Source organism: Helianthus annuus, chromosome 17 (genome assembly GCF_002127325.2).
Source record: "Helianthus annuus cultivar XRQ/B chromosome 17, HanXRQr2.0-SUNRISE, whole genome shotgun sequence".
NCBI classification, from domain to species: Eukaryota; Viridiplantae; Streptophyta; class Magnoliopsida; order Asterales; family Asteraceae; genus Helianthus; species Helianthus annuus.
The window spans coordinates 51,071,820-51,092,138 of NC_035449.2; the positions used below are offsets into that span (position 1 = coordinate 51,071,820).

At 35.7% G+C, this 20,319-nt stretch overlaps 2 protein-coding genes across 2 annotated transcripts; both read left to right on the plus strand.

Moving 5' to 3' along the window:
• The first annotated feature begins 268 nt into the window (after positions 1-268).
• LOC110920997 (probable aspartyl protease At4g16563) lies at positions 269-2,190 on the plus strand. The gene has a single exon (XM_022165259.2). It carries the CDS (start codon positions 377-379, stop codon positions 1,877-1,879), a length of 1,503 nt encoding a protein of 500 aa, XP_022020951.1. The 5' UTR covers positions 269-376; the 3' UTR covers positions 1,880-2,190.
• A 9,253-nt stretch (positions 2,191-11,443) lies between these two features.
• LOC110924211 (uncharacterized mitochondrial protein AtMg01250-like) lies at positions 11,444-12,067 on the plus strand. Its single transcript, XM_022168246.1, has one exon. It carries the CDS (start codon positions 11,444-11,446, stop codon positions 12,065-12,067), a length of 624 nt encoding a protein of 207 aa, XP_022023938.1.
• The last annotated feature ends 8,252 nt before the right edge of the window (positions 12,068-20,319 follow it).

Here is a 20,319-nt window from a genome sequence, read left to right on the forward strand (position 1 = left end):
ACTCTCTTATAATGTTGAAATTGAAATCCAATCATTACTTTATCTTTTTCAAACCATTATTAAACAAATTGTTATGTTTGTAATCAAGTTACATTACAACCAAAACCATTTTAGCTTTATAACAAAAGAGTTTTGTTGTCACATGTTGACTTTGACTACATAATGTCTATCCAAACCACCTAAATAAATGTTAAACCAAGTGGTGTTCATATTTTCATAATACTTTATAATAGTTTACAACCAAATTAAACTATAGTATTCCACACCAAATGTTTCACGTAAACCTTCCCTTTTGTCACTTCCTACCATAACCTTGCTCCTTTAAAATCCCCATCCCACCACCCTCAAAACAAACAAACAAACAATCAATCCATCAATGGGCATGAATTCCTCAATATTCTTCTTAACCTTCATCTTTGCTTTCATTATTTTTTCAACCCATTCCAACCCTCTAATATTCCCACTCACCCACACCCTCTCAACCTCCCACTTCACCACCACCCACCACCTCCTCAAATCCACAACCACCCACTCCACCACCCGCTTCCACCACCACCACCACAACCGCCGTGTCTCTGTCGCACTCGCACCCGGAACCGACTACACCATGTCCTTCTCACTCGGCTCATCCCCTAAACAAACAGTCACTGTCTACATGGACACCGGAAGCGACACCGTTTGGCTCCCATGTCAACCCTTCACTTGTATTATGTGTGAGGGTAAATACGACCCCAAAACGACGCCGTTGCCTCATAACTTATCCACCTCAGCTTCCCCCGTCTCGTGCCAGTCACGTGCATGCTCTTTTACCCATTCCGGCGCCAAAACCTCGGACTTATGCGCCTCCGCGCGCTGCCCTTTGGAGTCGATTGAAATGTCGGAGTGTGAAAAACATTCATGTCCTCCATTTTACTACGCTTACGGCGACGGCAGCTTCGTCGCTCGGCTCTACAAAGACAGCTTTGAAATCCCGATGTCGGCACCGCCGGCTTTGGTTGTTAAGAATTTCACATTCGGCTGCGCTCATGAAGCGCTTGGTGAGCCGATTGGCGTGGCTGGTTTCGGGCGCGGCGCGCTATCGTTACCGACTCAGCTGGCTCAGTTTTCTCCTCATCTCGGCTCGCAGTTTTCTTATTGTTTAGTTTCACATTCTTTTGATACCGACCGAGTCAGACAACCGAGTCCACTCATCTTAGGCCGAGCTGACTCGGTTGGCTCAGGTGTTGATCAAAACAAAGAGAAACGAGTTGACTCTGCTGACCCGGAACCGGATGACTTTGCTTACACTAATATGCTTGATAACCCAAAACATCCGTACTATTATTACGTGGGGTTAGACGCCGTTACCGTTGGTAATTACCGGATAACGGCGCCGGAGAATATGAAGAAGATTGACAGAAAAGGTAACGGCGGGATGGTGGTTGACTCGGGTACGACTTACACGATGTTACCGGAGAAGTTTTATAACATGATAGTAAAGGAGTTTGGGAAAAGGTTAAAACCGGGTTTGAAACGGGCTGGGTCGGTTGAGGATCGGACCGGGCTCAGCCCATGTTATTATTTGGATCAGCAGCCCAAAGGGGTGGTTGTTATGGTGCCGCAATTGGTGTTACATTTTGGGGGGAATAATTCGAGTGTGGTGATGCCCAGGAGGAATTATTTTTATGAGTTTATGGACGGTGGGGATGATGATGGGGTGAAAAGGAAGGTGGGGTGTATGATGTTGATGAACGGTGGGTATTTTCCGGATTCGGGTGGGCCGGCCGGGTTGTTGGGGAACTACCAGCAGCAAGGGTTGGAAGTGGTGTATGATTTGTGGAAAAAACGGGTCGGGTTTGCGAGGAGGAAGTGTGCGTCTTTGTGGGATAGGGTGGGTTGACTTTTTGGGTTTGGGTTGGGTTGGTGAGGTTGACCACACGTGCGGGGTATTAATGGAAGTTGTAAATATGCGTGTGCAGTGAGGGGATGAATGATGGTATAACGTTGTACATTGTACAGTAAGTATGGGTTGGGTTGGGTTGGGTTTATCACTTTTTGCTATTGACACGCCACTTTGTGTAAAGAAATAAGCGATTGTGGAGTGGAATTAGTGAAAAGTAACTTGGAATATAAAATATTCAATTTTTCATTCTTGATTCAAACAAATGTATATCATAATAATAAAGGACATGTTAACTGTGGAGATGGTAATATTTGTACCATAAAATAGTATTTTCATTTTTTTGAACCACTAATATTACTTGGTTATAGGTAGAGGATCCTGTAAAAAAGACTAAAAGTGTGAGAAGGATAAGAAAGAATACACACCATTAGATCTTTCATCTAATGGTTTAGATTAATAGGGACCAAAATGTAAAATTTATTTTATTTTTTGGACTGAATTGAAAATTATAGGGGTAATAAAGTCTTTTAAATCCATTCAAAAGAGGTAACTGTAATTAAAATCCCTACAATCTCTCTCTCTCTCTCCAATCGCACTACTACCAGGGAGCTCTCTCTCTCTCCAATCGCAGAAATCGTTGATAACATGAAACGAAAATAGGATTTCAGCAGTTGTTCTTTGTGAATCGGCTTTATGTAGGGCATCGATTGGAGTTTTTTTTGTGGTTTTTGATCCGATTGATGAAGATCGCATGTTTATTGTGGTGGTTCGAGCGGCGGCGGTGGTGGTTCGAGCGGCGGCAGTTTGTTCTTTGTGAATCGGCTTTATGTAGGTCATCGATTGGAGTTTTTTTTGTGGTTTTTTGATCCGATTGATGAAGATCGCATGTTTATTGTGGTGGTTCGAGCGGCGGCGGTGGTGGTTCGAGCGGCGGCGGTGGTGGTGGTGTTGGATCGGCAGTGGTGGTGCCGGAAGTGGCAGTGGTGGTGGTGCTGGAAGTGAAGAAGATGATACAGAGGTGTTATATTTTATTTTCTGAATGGTGTTTTTTTTCTGAATGGTGTTTTTTATTTTCACTAATGGTGTTTTTTTTGTATTGAATGGTGTTATTTTTGTACTGAATGGTGATATATTCTTTGTACTGAATGGTGTTATATTCTTTGTACTGAATGGTGTTTTTTTTTACTGCTGAATGGTGTTATTTTGTTTACTGAATGGTGTTATTTTATTTGCTGAATGGTGTTATTTTGTACTGAATGGTGTTATTTTGTTTGCTGAATGGTGTTATTTTTTCTGAATTGTGTTATATTTAAAACATCATGTATGAACATGCTATGAATGGTGTTATATTTATGGACGGTTATAAGTCCTAAAATCCAGGTTTTTCTCTCTTCAAATCCTTAAATCAAGGATTACCATATTTGAATTTACAATCTTACCCTTTTCAATTAATTTAGATCTAATGGTTGAGATTCTTTCTTACCTTTCTCACACTTTAGGCCTTTTTTACAATAACTCCACCCCTTGGTTATATTCATAATTCTAAATTAATCTGTCTAAGTTTTGAACATATGACCTCCCTTTACAAGCATGTGTCTTTACAAAGTGAGCTAATTCACAATAGCAACATGTATTGTAAATACATACTCTTGGGTGGCAGCGCCTAAAATAAAATGAGACTCGTTTCTAAAAACCCTTTATTTGTTTTATTACAATCTAGTAGTCTAGGTATGAAGCTAATATCAAAATTGTGATACAAATACATTAAATCAACTTAATAAAATTGTGAGTTTAAGAAGCTAACTCAATTTTGTGAACACTTTTTGCTATACAGATTATGTGTAGGTCAGCCCGACATGTTTACGAACGCGTCATATTTATAAACTTTTTATAAAATATAATACGTTTAAACGTAACTTAAAGTGAGTTGTATTTTATGTTAAAAGTTAGAACTTAAGTGTATTATTTTATATGCATTTGTTAATTTTAGAGCATTAAGATAACAAAAAATTAATATGAAAAGAAAAGCAAATAATAAAACAATATAAAACTTTCGAGTGAAATATGGCATATCCATGTTGACCTATAAAATTCATGCGGTGTTTATCTTTCATAGTTTTTAATGGATTTAAATTAAATTTAAATAATATATTAAACACTTGATTAGAAGGAGATCAAAGTTTTTTTTTTGTTTTTTAACATAAAGGGAAGTATTATTGCCAATAAACTAGCCAGTGGCTAGCAATCACCACACAGAAGGAGATCAAAGATGGTTTTTTAAACTTAATAAAAGCAGAAGATGTTAAAATTATATTAAAAAATATTATCCAAGAGTATGACGTAAGAAATTTATCGGGAGGGATGGGCGGAGCTGAAAAGCTCAAGAAACAGCTGTCATCACGCACCAAAATCTTTACTTACGTAATGCTTTCTGTGGACCCCAATCAAACTTTTTTTTTTTTTTTTTTTTTTTTTTGAGTAAACTGCTAAAATCGTCCCTGTGGTTTGACTCAAATTGCGATCAGTCCAAAATCAACTTTTTTTGCTAAAACAGGCCCTGAGCCTAGTTTCTGTTGCTATTTCAGTCCAATAAATTAACACCGTTAGAACCTTCGTTAATGAATGGGTAAAACTGCTAAATTCGTCCCTGAGGTTTGATTCAAGTTGCTAGATCAGTCCAAAATCAAGTTTTTTGAATTTGTTAATTATAAACTTATTTAGTTATATAATTTTTCTAGACTTGCATTAATTTTTTGAATTTGTTAATTATAAACTTATTTAGATTATAAACTTATTTAGTTATATAATTTTTCTAGATTTGCATTAATTTTTTGAATTTGTTAATTATAAACTTATTTAGATTATAAACTTATTTAGGTATATAAATCATTAATATCACAAGAGAAAAAATCCTTTTGTTAGTTATTTTGAAAAATTATTTGTTAGTTATTTTGATTATTATTATTATTATTATTATCTTTAAATGTTTACTAATTATATACTTAAGTATTTAAATAAGATAATACTTAATTTAATTTAAATAAAATTAGTTTTAAAAATATAAATGTAGCTTTTTTGAAGAGCGTAATTTAACCGGCCCAGCCTTAAATACTGATTTTATTTTGATGTTGTTGTTGTTGTTACCATGTAAATATTTAGTATTTATTTAAGGATTTAAATAAGACAACAGTTAATTTAACAATATTTAGTTATGAAAAATACAAACATTAGATGTAAATTTAAATATTAAGAAATTAACATAATTTTTATTTGTTTTTATTTAATTCGTAATATTTAATGTTTAATATTTATCAATTATTTTAATTTAATATTTGTATTATAAAGTTCTTTTATTCATTTTTTCTACTTAATTAAGTGGTTTCTTATTTAATAATATTTATCATTTAGGTGAGGTCGGACAACATGTCGTGCCAGAACAAGTCTCATAAAAAGGATTATTTTGGTTTGAGTCAAAACGGGTTCGGGTCAAACCAGTGTTTAAGACAGGTCAAATAAAATTGCGCTCGCCAAAAGAGCTACATTCTGTTTATATTTTTATAACTAAACACAAATTTAAATTATATATTTAGGGTAAACTTGTAATTTATCTTAAATTTTAAGACATTTAAGAAAATATATAATGCATTTGGTACAAGTATTGATGCATTAAAAACCTGTCATTTACCATTTTTTTCTCTTGTGATATTAATGATTTATTCAACGAACATAAATATAACTGGACCCGCCTTAAATAAGTTTATAATCTTGTGATATTAATGATTTATATACCTAAATAAGTTTATAATCTACATAAGTTTATAATTAACAAATTCAAAAAATTAATGCAAGTCTAGAAAAAATTATATACCTAAATAAGTTTATAATTAACAAATTCAAAAAACTTGATTTTGGACTGATCTAGCAACTTGAATCAAACCTCAGGGACGAATTTAGTAATTTTACCCATTCATTAACGGAGGTTCTAACGACGTTAATTTGTTGGACTGAAATAGCAACAGAAACTAGGCTCAGGGACTATTTTAGCAAAAAAAGTTGATTTTGGACTGATCTAGCAATTTGAGTCAAACCTCAGGGATGATTTTAGCAGTTTACTCTTTTTTTTTGGAAAATTATCAAAACTGACCAACCAACATTACTAAAATGTCACCCTGGATTCCTGCAACATGGGATGTGTCCGTTTGTAAACTTGAAAAGTCCATGATTGAGGAGTTTACACCTGTTCGACAAAGCTGATGCGTCGACAGCCGACTCCTCCCATATACTTGCAGACTTCTCCTATATACTTGGCAGACTCCTCCCATTGGCTCGGCTGACTCTTCCCAACGGCTTGGCGGACTCCTCATATTTTGGCTGACTCCTCCCATTGCTCGGCTGACTCCTCATATTTCTTTTAATTCTATCAAATATTTATATCTATTTAATATAACATAAAACATTACAACATAATTTAAAAATTAGAAATACTAGGGAGAAAGCCCGTGCGATGCACGACATGCATAATAGCTATTGTTTGTTCGTGGTAAGACGTCTGACACGGTCGGTGCATAACATGTAAGACAATACGCCTACAAAGGGGCGTGCTAAAACTTTATTAAACCATGGACCATAAGTTGTTTCTTGCAAAACTTGCCGGCCAAAAAGAAGTGAAAAAAGATGTCTTCCAAGGAAAAAAAACATGAAACAGAAAAAGGAAAAACGCATAAACTCTCGCACGCCTTCCTATCTTATTGGATAACACATAGACCAAAATTTAGCTAACGCATGCCACCGTCATCCCCAATCCCATCACCAGCCAACTGACTGCAGTGAAATAACGAAAAGAAAACTATTAAAAATGGTATACTATGTTTACGTATATATGCATCGAAAAGTAGTACGGGTTTTCATTACTAACACTAAGTGCAGACGGTATACCTTTCACACTGTCAACTGTTTCTTCTGAATCCGAATCTGCATAAGCAGACCTGGGAAGGAAAAGCACGAAACATTTATGTAGACGGTTATCCAAAAATAAATATGCACAATTACATTGTTTATGGAAATCAATCAATTATAGTTGAAAGTTTTTTTGTTGCCTTTCCATTTATAACGACACCAAGTTTATTTTTTTTCAAAAACCAACTTCTCCCCTTATATGTCTTTACACATTCGAAGTGATGCGTTACCAAGTTTTTCTATTCCTAATTTTTTAATGTAGAACAATGCACTTTTATATTTACGAACTCAAGTTTCCGACTGTTGTAGCCTCCTAATTTTAAAATAGAGTAAACATATACCAGGTATGTAAATAATATTTCAGATCGAGTAGAAAGGTAAATAGCACATCTTTAATTAAAATGGTTTATTAAACAGGGCGCGAATAAATTGTAAGCCGATATATACCTTCCGATCGCTTCAACGCACTTAACTGGTGTCAGTATGGGTAGCACCCCTTTGTCTTTGGCGGGGATCGATGGAGGTATGGAAGAACCAAAGGGCTTACAACCATCCCCATCTAGGAGGACATTCTTGCAGTTGAAGGATTCAAAATGGCCATGATCATAATACGTACACGAATCTAGCTGGAGGGTCTGAGTGCTGCCCACAAGAGAGTTCAAACAATTCGGCAGTGTTGAAATGCTTCCATCAGCGTTCCTTACCATCACCGGAGTGAACTTATCCTGTATGTCAGTGGAATAAAGGTTGTAGACGTGTGACATGCCAGACTCTGCTGTGAGTATACTATGAGCAGTGGTCTTTGTCAAGCGTTGAGCGGTGTCTTCAAAGCAGACAACGACAGCTTCGGCTGTTGAGTAAAACACCTCGAGTTCTAGCCTGAAACTGTGTAAGGTTTATAATTTATTTTCAGTTATAAGCCTGCATGAGAATGGCTACAAATTAATACAACTAAACATTTTTAGAAACAAACCTTGCTTTCGGGAAGACAACGGGGTTTTCGCACCCATCACACCACATATCGTTGTCTTCACGCCCCACACCTTTCATGCAATTCCCACGGCCACATGTCAGCCTGAACCACTCTTGGCTATTGCGTATGCGTTTGACTTCAACATGACAGGTGAATTCAGCACTCTGCATATATTACCAGTATAACTATAAACTTTAACCATTTGATTCAAAAATGATAACCAATATTGTGTTTATCCAAAATGACATATCCTAAGTGTATATTACATTCTAATGCAAACCTGATTTGACCTTAACCAAAATGACATTAGTATATTGTAAACAGAGGTAAAGTTGATGAACATCTTTTTTTAATTGTAAAGTACTTAAACCAAAATAAGGAAAACATTTTGCTTAAGAAAAACTTATTATTTGAAAGCAATACATGTAGTCAAGATTATACCACCATGCCGACATACATCTTTACGCTTCTAATAAACTACTTATTATAGGAATAGTATAATATAGATACCATGAGCCCAACTTTTTTAGCCTTTACGTTGTTTATGTATAATAAATGTTGATTGTATATTATTTAAAATATGAAAAAAAGGTTTTTCTAGCACATAAAATTTTAATACAACTTTATGTTTGGCTTTTGTAGCACATAATATTTCGTTATTTTTCATAACCTTGTCATTTTAAAGCCATGTTTATTAATTCAACAATGATCTCTTACTTTCATCAATCACCAACTACTATCAATGTTTTGACATGGCCAAGATCACGGTAAATCATTTTTTGCTATGGAAGCCAACATTAGCATCATTTTTTTGCTATGGAAGGCAACATTAGCTAAATCATTTTTTTGCTATGGAAGCCAACATATGCATATAATAACCTAAATAAAAATACTAACTTTTTAAATGAAAAATCAACCCTGCCTTGGTTCTAGTAACACGCAGATTGCAAGTTGACATTAGACCATTAGACCATGTGTAGTGGTTAAGAAAAATAATGCCCCCACCATGGGACATTATCCGATACGTGCCAGTCCAGTCAGCATGGAACGTTATTGCAAAAGTGGCGTAGTGGGAATAATGCCCAAATAATGCCCCTTCCAATCATTAAACAAAAAAAAACCAAACTAATTTCTCATTGGCCAGTCAAAACCCAGTCAACCCATCACAATCCAAAAGTGGCGTTTTTATAAACACGCCTAACCCATTTTTTTTGAAAAATAATGCCCATAATGCCCTATGTAATGGGGTGGGGGGCGTTTTTTTTTTGGATTTTTTTCAAAAATAATGCCCCACTACGGATGGTCTTAGAGATCAATGGTGTCAAGTGGTAAACAAATTCTATGCATTAGACACTTTGGGCGCTACCACCCATTTACTAACAATCAAAACTGACAATCACAATCAAAACACTAACGTAACCATCAAAAATCAAAAATTAAATCATTGCAATTCTAATAAAATTCTTTGAAAATTACCAGAGTGATTGCATGAGTTGAGATTTTAAAGGTTATTCGACTCCTTGCTGAATTGAACGCTCCGGGTTCCATTACCGAACTCCCTTACGTGAAGTCGCCATTTCTGCTACTACTTAAGCCTATGTTAATTAACAAATTTAGATGAAATCATACATCAATAACATATAGTTTGAGATGAATTGATATTCCTCACCGTCTAGGATTTTGCTAAGGCGGCCTTGTGGTGTCCAATTCAACTGCCAATCACAATCAAAATCAATATATGTGATGATGATACACCTTAATAGGCAGTGAAAATAAACAAACAAAAGCGTTCAGTACTTTAAAAAATCGAGATCAATTTGATACATTGAGCAATACAATATCGATTAACATTGACCTTAACACAAAATCGGCAGACGGCTTCTGGGAAAAGACGGAGGAAGACAAAGAATGGACCAGAATCTTATTCAATTTGAGTTGAGTTGAGTTGTGATTATCATGAATTAAAAAATTGAAGAGAATAATAGAGATATAAAGAATAGGAAACCCTTTCCACTTTCCATTATTAAAAGCCTCACTATAGGGTTCTTTGAATGTTGAGGAATGAAAGGTTTTGTAACCGATGGATTGAGTCCTGGGAATGTCTGATCAGTTTCGACATTACTTCACATTTCTTATATGTATTTATTGTAGCTTTTGTGTGAGTAGGAGGTACATAAGACCTTTCATATGTCATCTTAAATAATGTAGAAATTTTAATTTTAATTCAATTAATAAATTATGGTTTGAGAGATGTATTAAATGGGATTCAATTTTCATTTAAGCCAATTCAGTTTAATACTATAGGGTCTGTTATCTTATTTTAATTTAATATTTTATGATTAATTGAATAGTTATGTAGAAAGACAACTTTATCCCTAAACTAATCTCATTTAGTATTATACTATAAGCATTAAAACTTGCAATATTATTTTAAGTACTGCATTTAAAACATCATAAATGTTGATTTTAAGACAGAACATGTAACTAAATTTTAGATTATATATAGATAACATAAAACATTACAACATAACTTAAACATTACAACATAACTTAAATATTACAACCTAAAAACATGACATAGCGTGTTATTAAAAAAAAGACACTTAAATATAAATTTTCAAAATTTCAAACACCGAAAGGTGTTAAAAGTCCTCCCCGTAAAGCATATCGTAGTCGAGCAGGGCCTCTTGAACACCTTTAGGTGTTGGAAATTTTGAAAAATTATATTTAAGTGTCTTTTTTAATAACATGCTATGTCACGTTTTTAGGTTGTAATATTTAGGGACAATTGCATATTTCCGCTTAAAAAACTGCTAAATTGCGTATTTACCCAACTTAAAATTACAATTGCATATATCCCCTTCCTTAACTATTAAAATTGCATATATCCCCTTCCTTAACTAATATAATTGCAAATTTACCTACTTAGGGGAGTACCAATTCAGATGTGGGGCGAAGGCGTGTTTAATTGCATAGCGGAAAGGTTTGGGAAGATCATAGAACAGTCAGAGGCCGATGCTAGAGACTTAAATTTAAACTACGATGTGGTCGGAGTAGTTGTGAGCGATGGAGCTTTTATTAATGAAAGGTTAAAAATATGGTGGAAAGGGACGATGATTGATGTATGGGTATCGGAGGCAGATTACACGTGGCAACCAAAGCTCATACCAGACATGACAAAAGTTAAACAGATGCTACCAAATGAGCTACCGCCGGAGGAGGATCCAACGCCAGAAAAAGAAATGCCGATGAATGTGGACGGCGATGGCATTCCAAAATACGGGGAAGAAATATCGAATGGAGGGAACGATGCGGTAAACGAGACATGGGAACAAATGGGAGTTAATGATGGGAGAGAGAAGGATGTTAATGGGGCGGTTAACAAGGACGCAGACAACGACTGTGGAAGTAGGGGACAGTAGGGCCCAGGTCACACCAGTAAACAAACCTAGTGGGCTAAATGAAGATAAAGGCCCAGCTTAGTAGAGAACCATCTAGGGAGTTTAAAGCCCAACCAAACAGTACTCAAAAGGAAAATCCCAGACCTGAATGTAGACTTATCAGATGAGTCTAGATTACATCCTAAAAGAAGAGCTTTAGGCAAGAAGAAGAAAGTCAGCAAGAGGAGGAATATGGCTACAATAAGAGTGTCGGAAGAAGAAATCAACAGCCTTGATCAAATAGGAACCGGGATTGAAGACGAGTATGAATCAGATTGGGAGGAGGAATCATGTCCGGAAGTAACACACATGGGATTCCCACCGAAATGGAGAAATTGGGTTATGGGGATACTTTTTGCAGGTAGAGGTTCGATTCTTGTAAACGGATCCCCAACTGGGGAATTCCAATATAAGAGAGGTTTACGACAAGGGGATCCGTTGTCACCTTTCTTGTTTATTGTGGCAATGGAGGCTTTACATAATATGATGAAAAAGGCTAGGAGTGTAAATCTGTTTTCGGGGGTCAACCTACCAGGCAACGGCCTGCATATATCACATATGTTATTTGCAGACGACTCAATCTTCGTTAGAGAGTGGAATGAAGATAATGCTAGGAATCTAAAGAGAATACTAAGAATTTTCTACCTCATCTCGGGTTTGAAAGTCAATCCGAGGAAAAGCCAACTGTTTGGTGTGTGCCGATCAGAAACAGAAGTAATTGAAATGGCCTCAATCTTCAAATGTAGAGCAGGTAAGTTCCCGTTTATCTACTTAGGTTTGAAAGTGGGAGCAAATATGAATAGGATAGCAAACTGAAAACAAGTGATAGACACTTTTAATAGAAGATTAACAAACTGGAAAGCGAAAAATCTATCTTTCGCGGGAAGGGTAATCCTAGTTAAGACGGTCCTGGGTAGCCTGCCAAACTACTATTTGTCGTTGTACAAATGTTCGAAAGCTGTGATCAAAGTTCTCGAAAGGATTAGAAGAAAGTTTTTATGGGGAGGGTGCAATGTTAACAACAAAATTAGATGGGTAAGATGGGAAAGAGTAGGGGCATCTAAAGATTTTGGGGGACTTGGAGTAGGCAATATTAGAGATCTAAACTTGGCTCTATTATTAAAGTGGTGATGGCGTCTAAAGATGGAACCAAACCAAATATGGGTCAAATTGTAAAGGCTATACATGTTAATAAAAGAAAGATTAAAGCAATACCGGTGAAAAAAAACATTAACGGGGGTGTGGAAAAATATAGGCGAAATCGACGGCGAATTTGCAAAAAATAACATCAATATAAACAGGTTTTTAAAAAGTAATGTAGGAGTTGGGGATAAAACAATGTTCTAGGAAGACACCTGGCTCGGAAATGAACCGCTGAAGACACGATTTCAAGAATTATATCAGTTGGCAGTGGATAAAAGTGTGTTAGTGATGGAAAACTATAAGTTAAATGGAGGGGGTCGCATATGGGATTGGAAATGGACAAGAGTACCTGAAACAGAAGGAGAAAAACAGCAAATCGAGAATTTGAACGAATTACTAGTGCAGCATCCAATGTCTGTTAACACCGATTATTGATTTTGGAAGGATAGCGATGAAACGAGCTTCACAGTTAAAATGGTAAGGCAATCATTAGCAAAGCAATTTGATTTGAATTCATAGAGCGAAGAGTTTGTATAGAACAAATGGGCATCCAGTAAAAGCAATATGTTCGTGTGGCGAGCATAGACGACAAAATACCAACGGCAGTAGCACTAAGGGAAAGGGGCTTGACATTAACAGATTACAACTATTGTATGTGTCATGCAGCGGAGGAGTCGGCAAATCATGTTCTATTATTGTGCAGCTTCGCGAAATAAGTATGGAAATCAATCTTGGAGTGGCTCAAGTGCCGAACAATAAGTGTAGAAGGTTCCCTAAAACAACTGATACAAGACGTGATCGATCTGCAGAGGAGCCGAAGTAAGAGAAAAGCCATACACGCAATCGTTTTACAAACAATATGGAGCCTATGGAAAACCAGAAACGGGAAACTATTTAGAGGCAAAACGGGAGTCATCCAAAGAACGACGGAGGAGATTAAAGAAGAATCTTATCAATACATCAAACAAAGATCAAAGTTCAACTCAATTCAAAGGCAACAATGGTGGGATTTCAATTTTGTTATGTAATAGCTATAAAGTAATTTTCTTTTCAATGTAACTGTAACTTTTGGCTCCCAATTTCTGGCTGGGAGCTTTGGTTTGTTGAGTGAATAAAGTCCCGTTTGCTATTAAAAAAAACGTATTGCTTTCTATGGACCCCACTCAAGCTTTTTTTTTTTTTTTTTTTTTGGAAAATTACTAAAATGTCACTTGACCAACCAATATTACCAAAATGTCACCTTGGACTCCTGCAACATTGGATGTGTCCATTTGTAAACTTGAAGAGTCCATGATTGAGGAGCTTACATGTGTCCGACAAAGCTGATGCGTCGACAGCCGACTCCTCCCATATACTTGGCAGACTCCTCCCATATACTTGGCAGACTCCTCCCATATTGGCAGACTCCTCCCATTGGCTCGGCTGACTCTTCCCAACGTCTTAGCGGACTCCTCATATTTTGACTGACTCCTCCTATTGCTCGGCTGACTCCTCATATTTCTTTTAACTTTATCAAATCTTTATATCTATTTAATATAACATAAAACATTACAACATAACTTAAAAATTAGAAATATAACATAAAACATTACAACATAAATTAAACATTACAACATAACTTAGATATTACAACCTAAAAACGTGACATAGCATGTTATTAAAAAAACCACTTAAATATAAATTTTCAAAATTTCAAACATTGAAAGGTGTTAAAAGTCCTCCCCGTAAAGCATATCGTAGTCGAGCGGGGCCTCTTGAACACCTTTCGGTGTTGGAAATTTTGAAAAATTATATTTAAGTGTCTTTTTTTAATAACATGCTATGTCACGTTTTTAGGTTGTAATATTTAAGTTATGTTGTAATGTTTTATGTTATATTTTCAATTTTTAAGTTATGTTGTAATATTTTATGTTATAATGTTATATTAAATAGATATAAATATTTTATAGAATTAAAAAAAGTGTGAGGAGTCAGCCGAGCAATGGGAGGAGTCAACCAAAATATGAGGAGTCCGCCAAGCCATTGGGAAGAGTCAGCCGAGCCAGTGTGAGGAGTCTGCCAAGTATATGGGAGGAGTCTGCTAAGTATATGAGAGGAGTCGGCCGTCGACGCATCAGCTTTGTGGGACACGTGTAAGATCCTCAATCATGGACTCTTCAAGTTTACAAACGGACGCATCCCATGTTGCAGGAGTCCGTCCAAGGGCGTATGAGGGTGACATTTTGGTAATGTTGGTTGGTCAAGTGACATTTTGCTAATTTTCCCTTTTTTTTCATGTCAAATTTGAATCACTGACTGACTACTGAAGTATCATCGTGTCACCAGCGAAATCACCCGATCATATCCATCTCCACTAGGCAATTATGCTTATACACAAATTCAGGAGAAAATCTAATAAATATGAGAAAAACCCCATTGTGGGAATCAAACCATGGCCCTTATGGTCAGTAAGTCTTATCCCACCCCAAAAATTTCACTAGGCTATAATGTCATGGACGACCCCACTCAACTTAAACCTCATAAATATTTTTTAACGCCCAACTAAGTCACCGAATAAGCATTTTGAGATGCTCTCAATCGAGCAAAATGCATCCCCTCCTCCATAACGGTCAGAGTTGGATGCATGCCCAGCCATGAAAGTCACCAGTTCCGGGGAAAACTCGCCTGCCTGAAAGCCCGCTACAGTAAAACCCGGCTCAGCTCGGTTTCGAACTGGCAACCTCCAGAGAGGCCTAGTTCTAAATATCATTGCCACCACCAATGTCCTTCTATCTGCGCCGCGCAGACATTGTCTTCTGCAGTTTTTTTTTTGTTTTTCCGAAGACGTTTCATTAAAAAAAGTCTGCACGAGCTCTTCTTGGTAGAGACTTGGCCTAACCACTTTCAAGATCTTCTAAAGTCTGCAGAGGATTAAACACAACCACCACCACTACCACCACCACTCAGCACCCCCCATCCACCACTACCCACCGTCCACATCCAGCACCACTGTCCAGCACCACCAACATCGTCCGTACACCACCACCAGTTTATTTTAAAAGTCTATGTACATTTAAAAACAACCAACATTGTTCTTGTAGACCGCAGAGGTTTGGTGGATTATACAATGATGGATAATGCCTAGCCTCCTTGTAGAGGTGCCAGGCTCTATCCTGAGCCCACCTCTAAAGAATCATGCTCATGTGGTGGTACAACGACTACCAAGTGACAACTGGCGATAACCTGTGTGTTTCTATTTCCATTTGTTGTATGCTTGGTTGGTTATGAACTATCGCCTTTCAAGAAAATAAAAAGAGTATTGTTTACTTTTTATGCAATTTCTTTAAATATATTTATTTTTTAACAATAAAAATTCTATGAAGTATGGAAAAGGAACAACAAAAACTGTAAAACCCAAAGAATAATACAAAAATTAAAAATTCTATGAATTACTAAAAAGGACCAACAAAGACTATAAAACCCAAAGAATAATACAAAAACAAAAGAAAATACCAAACAAAACCGATACAATCTAAAGAACTACAATACTAATGTTGAAGTCACACCGTATCATAAGCCTATGTGCTATGTTTTTTTCTATATTTTTTCACTCCACGTCATTGCTACGTAGTCATGAGTTCTCACTCACTTGTTTTCACCTTTAGTGTGTAATAGTTTAATAAGTTTCATTATCCCCAACCTATTAAAATAATATTTAAATTATATAAAAATAAAACTTAAAAAAAGTGTTAAAGTGATGATGTAATTTTTTTACGGAGGTATGAAACTGATTTATCAGCTAAAAAGTAAGCCTGACACTTTTAAGGGCGTTAATGGCTTCACGCTTTCAATCTTTACGTAAATTTTAGGGTTTTAGTTAGATCAGGGACGGAACTAATGTGTAAGTAGCCGTAGCACAGGCTACGACTCAATCCCGTATTCGAAGTGTATTTTTTCGGTTTTATACATAGGGTACCTCTAAACATATACGAAGATACCCCTAAGAGAAAAAATATAAAACTTGATATTATCAATTAAGCCCAAAACTTATTTAATAATTAAGCCTAAATTAATGGGCTAACTCCACCACCGAGTTAGATACTTCTAATTTACCAAAAAACAAAAGTAACGCGAATTGCTTCAATCAGGATTGAAACATCTGTCTTCTGGTTTAAAACCTGCATTCTTTTTCGTCACACCACTTTCATTATTCGTGTTACAATTTATCTTCATATCTATACATACTAATGCTGTTGTTTGGAAAAAATACTTTAGTGGGTGTCATGTGACACCAGGTGTCCTTATTCATCAATTATCATCAGTTACTATTTTCCCCATTGTTATTGTATGTATAGGTAATTTGTTTAAATAAAATAGTTTAAATGAAACACGTTACATTGTTAATGTAAATTAATTTTTTTTTGAAAAGTGTTAATGTAAATTAATAAGTTCTAAAAGATTTGGTGCATAGAGTGAAACAAAATTTGATGTAAAAGATTCATTTTTACACTAAATTTTATGTTAATGTAAATTAATAAGTTCTAAAAGATTTGGTGCATAGAGTGAAACAAAATTTGATGTAAAAGATTCATTTTTTACACTAAATTTTATGTAAATTTATAATATACATTTGAGATGTCCTCTGATCGTATTTGGTTATTCCTAATTTAACAAAACCCATAAGACCAAGCGGTATGGGGGTCGGCTTAGGCCTGGTGAGGCCCGGCGCCGATCCCCCACACCGCCCCCCTCGCCCCGTCCCGTCCTTTCCGGCTCCCACCAGCCGATCTCGCCGGGCCTCCCTTCTCTCACATATACCTATACATACATACATATATATACATAAAGGGGTTCATCCCCCACCCCCTAGGTCCATCCCCTCCAAGCCACTCCTACGTGGCGCCGACGTGGCGGCCCATCCCCTTGGGGATGAGGCTCTCCATACCCACTAGTCTAAAAAGAAATAGGGGTGTGCATGGTTCAGAAACCAAAACCGAATCCGAAATGTCGATTTTCGGTTTTTTAAAACCGTTCGGTTTCGGTTTTTTCGGTTTTTACATCGGTTCGGTTCAATTTTTCGGTTTCTGGAACAAAATTTTGCAAGATTCAAAAAATAAAGTGTATAATTTAAAATATCAGAATCTTTCTTATATGTTTTTTAGTTATTATAGTTAATCTCTTTAATTAATATTGCTTACATAAATCTAACATTCTAATTTATTTTTATGTTTCTCCAAAGTTTTTATTAAGACATTTTTTTTATAATAATTTGAAGATCATTTAATTTTTATACGTTAATTTTGTCATTTCTTGTAGGTAATAAATAAATCATTTCAATTATAAGTAAATATATGATGTTTTAATTATAAAAACTTAACATTCAAGAATAAAATTAATAATTTCTACTAGTATTGGGTTAAACACTTAAACTACTTAAATATAAACATAAAAATATATGGATTGTGACTTATCAGTTCGGATCGGTTTTTTTCGGTTATTGAAAATGGTTATCGGAAAACCGAACCGGAATTTTCGGTTATTAAAAATCCAAAAACCGAACCGTCGGTTTTTGTTTCAGTTCGGTTTTATCGGTTATTTCGGTTACCGTTCAGTTATTTCGATTTTCTGCTCACCCCTAAAAGGAAATTCAAGATTTCCATTTACAAAATTACATTTTAATTTAAAATTATGAAGTACTTGAATGTCATTGAAAATATTTTTTAATGGCTAAATTTGCACGGGGCCTCTCCTATCCTAGAGGCTATCTAACTCACTAACATCAATGTGCTATTGCCATGTGGATAAAATATTTCTTCAAATAATTTTGTTACTTTGAATTTTAACACATAAAAACTTAGGGATGTAAACTAGTAAAAACTTGATTGTACTACATATAGAGGTGACTAAGACATGAAGAATGATTTAAATTTACCTCGATTCCAAAAGCATTCAAGAATCTTAAAAGTTATGCCGGCAAAATGTCATGCTTATTGTTTTGGCTACTAGAAAACAAGTAATGATATCGATGAGACCTCACTTCACAAACGAATCTATACGCCATTATAGTTTATAGTATCTCCGCTTTAACTAATACAATCAATAAGCATCCAAAATCCTATCATCCAGTCAGGGCCGGTTTTGGGCATGTGCGGGAGGTGCCACCGCACAGGGCCCAAAACATCTAGAGGCCCAGAATTGTTTAAAATATATAAATATATATACAATAGTGTAGAAAAGAATACACAAAATCATGCTTTGGTTCAGTGGATGCAAAACCTTCCTAGGGAATAGGCCATGCTGGGTTCGAATCCCTTGCTCACCATTTTTTTTACTTGGCCTCAGTTGGTGCTGATTATTATTAAACAAGGGGAAAGCCCCATATAGTCGCACGAATTGCAACTTTGCAATTTTGTAGTTTTTGTTTTTTATTTAAATTTAGGTATCAATAAATTTGTAAACTCTTTCAATTTTTTTATTCTCGTTTAATCATTTACACAATAAACTTTACATGTTTTCATGTTTAATTTGTGGGTTTTTTATTTCTTATTTAACCATCTACAATATAAACTTAGAAGAACTCAATATCTAACTCGGTTTATTTTATTTGTATGAAAAGGTATGTATTGCCAAATTGGTGTTAGTTATTTTTGCTTGTATGGAGAGTATTGAAACTAATGTTAGGTATATTAATTTATTTGTAACATAAAACTAGGATTTATTGTTTTTAATCAATGCTAGCATTCACTCTATCAACATGGATAATTATGATACATTGAAATATAGGTAGCGTTCGTTTCATGGAATGGAATGGAATGGAATTGGGAAGCTTTTCTTTGTAAAATTGATCTTGGTTTGGGGAGGGAGGAATTTGAAATCCAATGAATTTCTTTAATCAATGAAATTTGTGACTATTTCAACATTCCATTCCATTCCTTCATTAGAGTGAAGGATTTCTAAGGAATGTTGAAATAGCCACAAATTTCATTAGAGTGAAGGATTTAAATTCCTCCCTCTCCCAACCAAGATCAATTTTACAAAGAAAAACTTCATAATTCCATTCCATTCCATTCCATGAAACGAACGCTACCATAGTGAATAATCAGCATGGATTATAAATACTTGATAGAGAGCTTTACTTTCAAAAATGCTTAAAAAAGCTTCACGCTTCACTTAAGTAAGTAATTTTGTTCATTTTGCTACACTACTTTTGTTTTGTTTAGTTCACAACAATTATCGTCGTATTGTGGCCTTTTATATATGATTGATGAGTGTTTATTATAGGAATGAGGCCCAAATATTTTGTCTCGCACGGGGCCCAAAAGTTTTTTATATTATCGGAGACGGCCCTGCATCCAGTAAGGGTTTTATTTTATTTGTTTGTTTGTTATCTTATTTTTAAAGAAGCTGATATTACACAAAACATAGCTTGCATTATTCTTCAAAGCTTTCAACCCCATTGGCTACACATGATGAGAATGACAAACTTGTACAATGAAGATTCAAATAACCGCGTATTATGGACATGCATGGAGTGACTGCTTGGGAATTGTGACAGTTAAGGATGTGATAAAAAAAATCTTAACGGTCTTCAACCTGCAAAACAACACCAGTTAGCCTCCTTACAGAAAGACAGTACCACCAAAACAACACCAGTTAGCCTCCTTACAGAAAGACAGTACCACCATCCGACGTGACAAATCAAATATTTATGCAATTGGAGGATAAATAGAGTAGCATGGTTCGGACATGGTGAAGACAATGGACCTTTCTCTCATAGTGACTCGTGAAATCCTTAATCTCTACACATCCTAGTACAAGGGTTTATTAGTAATTAGTGTAAAGTATGGCGGTTACAAAGTTCAGGGGGTAGTTATGACATTTCAGAAGTTTGTAACTTCCACCCCAAGGGTTGCGAAATCCCTTGGAGAGGCACCTTTTTGATCTCG

Coding starts and splice junctions, on each gene's coding strand:
- LOC110924211 (XM_022168246.1), top strand. CDS start 11,444: ATGGCTACAATAAGAGTGTCGGAAGAAGAAATCAACAGCCTTGATCAA.
- LOC110920997 (XM_022165259.2), top strand. CDS start 377: ATGGGCATGAATTCCTCAATATTCTTCTTAACCTTCATCTTTGCTTTC.